This window comes from Limulus polyphemus, unplaced genomic scaffold (assembly GCF_000517525.1).
Source record: "Limulus polyphemus unplaced genomic scaffold, Limulus_polyphemus-2.1.2 Scaffold909, whole genome shotgun sequence".
Classification (NCBI taxonomy): Eukaryota; Metazoa; Arthropoda; class Merostomata; order Xiphosura; family Limulidae; genus Limulus; species Limulus polyphemus.
In genome coordinates, this window is record NW_013666519.1 from 342,928 (window position 1) to 346,890 (window position 3,963).

Genomic DNA, 3,963 nt, shown 5'->3' on the forward strand with positions numbered 1-3,963 from the left:
AACTGGGACCAAGATAAACTTCATCGCACATTCAGGTATTTTTGTAAAATAAAAAAAAAGTTAATTACACTGGTATTAGTCGTGTTTGAATTAGTTTTATAAATGTTATATTTGGGGATGTATACTAAATCCTACCTGTGTATAATTCTGTGTTGAACTAGTTGCATAAATGTTATATATATATAATTGTAAATGTAAAATGATGTAGGGATGGCAATGCCTAAAGGAATGCAAGTAAGAATATAGGGATGATACTTAATTTTACTATTACTGCAGTTGTAACTGTTGTTATACAGGTTGTTTATCATAATATCATGGTCATGTCAGGGTAGGCATCAATGTAGTGTAACTAAGAGCCTAGGACTTACGTACAAGGAAAACCAAGATGAGTCAAAACATGTCTTGATTGTTATAGACTATTACAGACTTGATGTGACCGACCTCGTAACCATTTTCTACTTTTGCATTTTACAGTGTATCATTAAATTTTAATATCGAAAGTCATGTAGGGATGATCTATGTATAACTGTATCATCCTTATATTCTTGTTTACATTCGTTTTGGCACTGCCATCCCTTCATCATTTTACATTTACAAAATGTTTTTTAACACTAGTTTTTGACGTTCCCCATGACTGAAAGTTAGTGTATTCTATGAATTATATTATATTTATTTATTTATTTATTTTTTCTCCTTAACTTCATACTTAATATAGGGGTTGGCTCCCTGAAAACACCGATTGTATAGTGTACAATGCATTGATTATTCTACATGTTATAGTCATCTAATGTTTATCTATTATTGGCTGGTAATTCCCTTTTCACCCTGTACTTAAGTTTTTTAAAGGAACACCAAATTGTTGTAAGAAAGCTAACTTCAAGGGGTAATGATAACACCTTTTACACTAGAATTATGATTTTTTTTTAAAATTACTACTAGTTATTAATAATACTTATGAAAGCGGATAATCCGTTGGAAAATATGTCACCTCGGTGAAATTGACTGACACCATTGTTTTGGTTTTTGAGTTATCATGTAATATAAAAAAAGAAGCAGCGGAAAGAGAACAATAAATTTAAACTTCTTGCTGTGATATTTACAGACAATTCCAGAACTTGTGACTCCGTCATTACATAGATATTGTTATAAAATGAAACACCGTATAGTATTGTAAAGTTCTGATGACCTATTGAGAATATGTTTAAAATACCATTTCGATGAACAATCCGAGCCATCCCTACATGACCAGTGTTACCGCCTGCCTGATATTTAAAGATGTTTACTAAATCCTACTCGTGTATAATTCTGTGTTGGACAAGTTACATAAATGTTATATATATAAAGATGTTTACTAAATCCTACTCGTGTATAATTCTGTGTTGGACAAGTTACCTAAATGTTATATTTGAAGATGTTTACTAAACCCTACCTGTGTGATAAACAACAACACGATTGCTATTTATATGATATGAAACAATTAATTCATTATTCAATTCTCAATAGACTATGATCACAACATGAGAGTCTGGTATTTTTCTTATGACCATGACATACGAGTCTTGCTATATTATAAAACATCCTCCATAGAATACACATGCAGAACAATGAGGTTGGATAATACAATGTGTGAGTTAAGATAGAAGCGATACTTGTTTTTATATACTATAAGAGTTTTAGCAAATGTAATAAGCTCTTTTTTGTGCTTTGAGTAATGTTTCTAAGATGAAGTTACGGTTTTTTGTGATATAATTTAACTGAATATTCTCAATTTGTAAATTAGAATATTTGATTAAAACAGTTAGCTGAACAATAGGAGCAGTGTGGTGGCTTCAGTTCATATCTTTAACAATCAACGAATTTTATTATTTTTTTGCAAAGAGTAATAGTAAAACAAATAATTAAATGGTAAATGTCAATTATGCCAAGCTTTTATTTTTAAGCATTATTATTATGTTAATTTTGTAAGATAAATCGATAAAATAGATTAAATTTACGTTCAGTGTTTAAAGATTCAACAAAAACATCGAGAAAGATTAAGCTACATGAAATTGTAAATAATACTTTTAAGACGACAATTATTAACATTATGAAAAGTGTTAGCTTACTTATCTTGTAAGGAAAGCGAATCTGGAATAGATAAAAACGGCTCGTAGAATGGAGAGTGTTCGGCTTTCTTCTGAATGAGATCAAACTGCTCGGGAACTCGCTTCTGAATACGTAGGGAATGAAAAATAATTTGATATTCTGAATATGCACGTAACTAAACTGAACTGTACTTGTAGATCTCAATTTTAAACTTAATCTTAAATTATTCTTGGAACTTATGATTGAGAAATACATTTAACAAAACTTTATACAAAACCAATCAAATTAAAAAAAATGTATCGCATTAAAAAATTGGAGATCTAAAACTAAATCCAAGATAAACAAAATAATAAGAGTTATTAAGATGTGTTATATCGATAAACAGAGCCCTCTTGTAAATATATAAAATTTATGAATTTAGTCCAGTTAGAAAAAGTCAACTTCTCTGAAAATAGGTGAATTAGGCAAGGTTCATTTAGGACTATCGTATCATATCTTCCTGTTTTTTCACAATTTCAAACATAACATGTACTCCACAGTAGGAAAGCACTTCTGTTATTGTGTTTTAACTCGCTTAACTTGTACGTTTTTTGAATTTGACTCTTTTTTTTCATACATTTCAAATACTATAGTTGCATGCCACTTTTTAATACGATTGTATTACAATGTTCAATTTAAAACAAAAAAGAATTGGGCTAATGTATTTTTACAATGGAACAGAATGTATGTTTTCAGAACACTGTAGGTACATCACTAAACGAATGTGAGTTAGGCTTAACTTTCTGCTCTATAATATGTAAGATCAAGGTTTGATTGTCAGAGGATTTGTTTAGAATTGTAAAATAAAACGCTTAACTGAAACAAACCTCCATAAGAAATGTTTTGGTTTAATAGAATTCATACACCGTGTGAGTGTGTGTACATATATATAATGCAGCTATGACAATAGTTTAGGATTATGTGTGGCTGGAGGTTAGCATGACCGGATTATGACAAGCTTGGGGGTTATCGGCCGCTAACGGTTAGCATGCCCGGACTACGATACGTTCGTCTTCTGTATGGTTTTCTTCTTTAATGAGAGCAAAAATGAGGAAGAACTTTGCCAATTTTGAAAGCCTGTTCTTAAAATATAGCAAAAATTATTTTATTTTTTCAATCTGAAAGGTAAAATATTGGAACCAGAAACGTAAGAAATGACAATTAAATATCCGTAATAAATGTGGCATTATCTTAGATTTAACAAAACGTTTGGATTTTATACATAGTCAGCATAGCTTTCCTCTCTCCTTCACTTTATCTTATCTTAGAAATATCGACAAAATAAAACATGCTTGTGTTTTTATCTTTCCATATCAGTATTATAACATTACCATAGAGATAGCATGGTTTGTTCGACCTTGGCGAATTGCTTCCGTCAATAAAACATGTGTTTTCATCTTTCCATATCAATATTATAACATTAACAAATACTTTACCATAGAGATAGCATGGTTTGTTCGACCTTGGCGAATTGCTTCCGTCAATAAAACATGTGTTTTCATCTTTCCATATCAGTATTATAACATTAACAAATACTTTACCATAGAGATAGCATGGTTTGTTCGACCTTGGCGAATTACTTCCGTCAATAAAACATGTGTTTTCATCTTTCCATATCAGTATTATAACATTAACCAATACTTTACCATAGAGATAGCATGGTTTGTTCGACCTTGGCGAATTGAAATATCGACAAAATAAAACGTGTTTTCATCTTTCCATATCAGTATTATAACATTACCATAGAGATAGCATGGTTTGTTCGACCTTGGCGAATTGAAATATCGACAAAATAAAACATGTGTTTTTATCTTTCCATATCAGTATTATAACATTACC

At 30.4% G+C, this 3,963-nt stretch overlaps 1 protein-coding gene across 2 annotated transcripts in view; it reads right to left on the bottom strand.

The window, feature by feature from the left end:
* LOC106461179 overlaps window positions 1-3,884 on the bottom strand; it is a 37,552-nt gene extending 33,668 nt beyond the window's left edge. Inside the window, exons 1-2 of one of the 2 annotated variants that reach the window (XM_022388047.1) lie at window positions 3,866-3,884; window positions 2,106-2,209 (exon numbers count right to left, since the gene is read on the bottom strand). In XM_022388047.1, coding sequence (XP_022243755.1) covers window positions 2,106-2,209; window positions 3,866-3,868 — 107 coding nt within the window. In that variant the 5' untranslated portion in view covers window positions 3,869-3,884. Of the gene's footprint in view, window positions 1-2,105; window positions 2,210-3,455; window positions 3,505-3,865 lie in introns of those variants that run through there. The other variant, XM_022388046.1, reaches the window with a different exon arrangement.
* Between the last annotated feature and the right edge of the window lie 79 nt (window positions 3,885-3,963).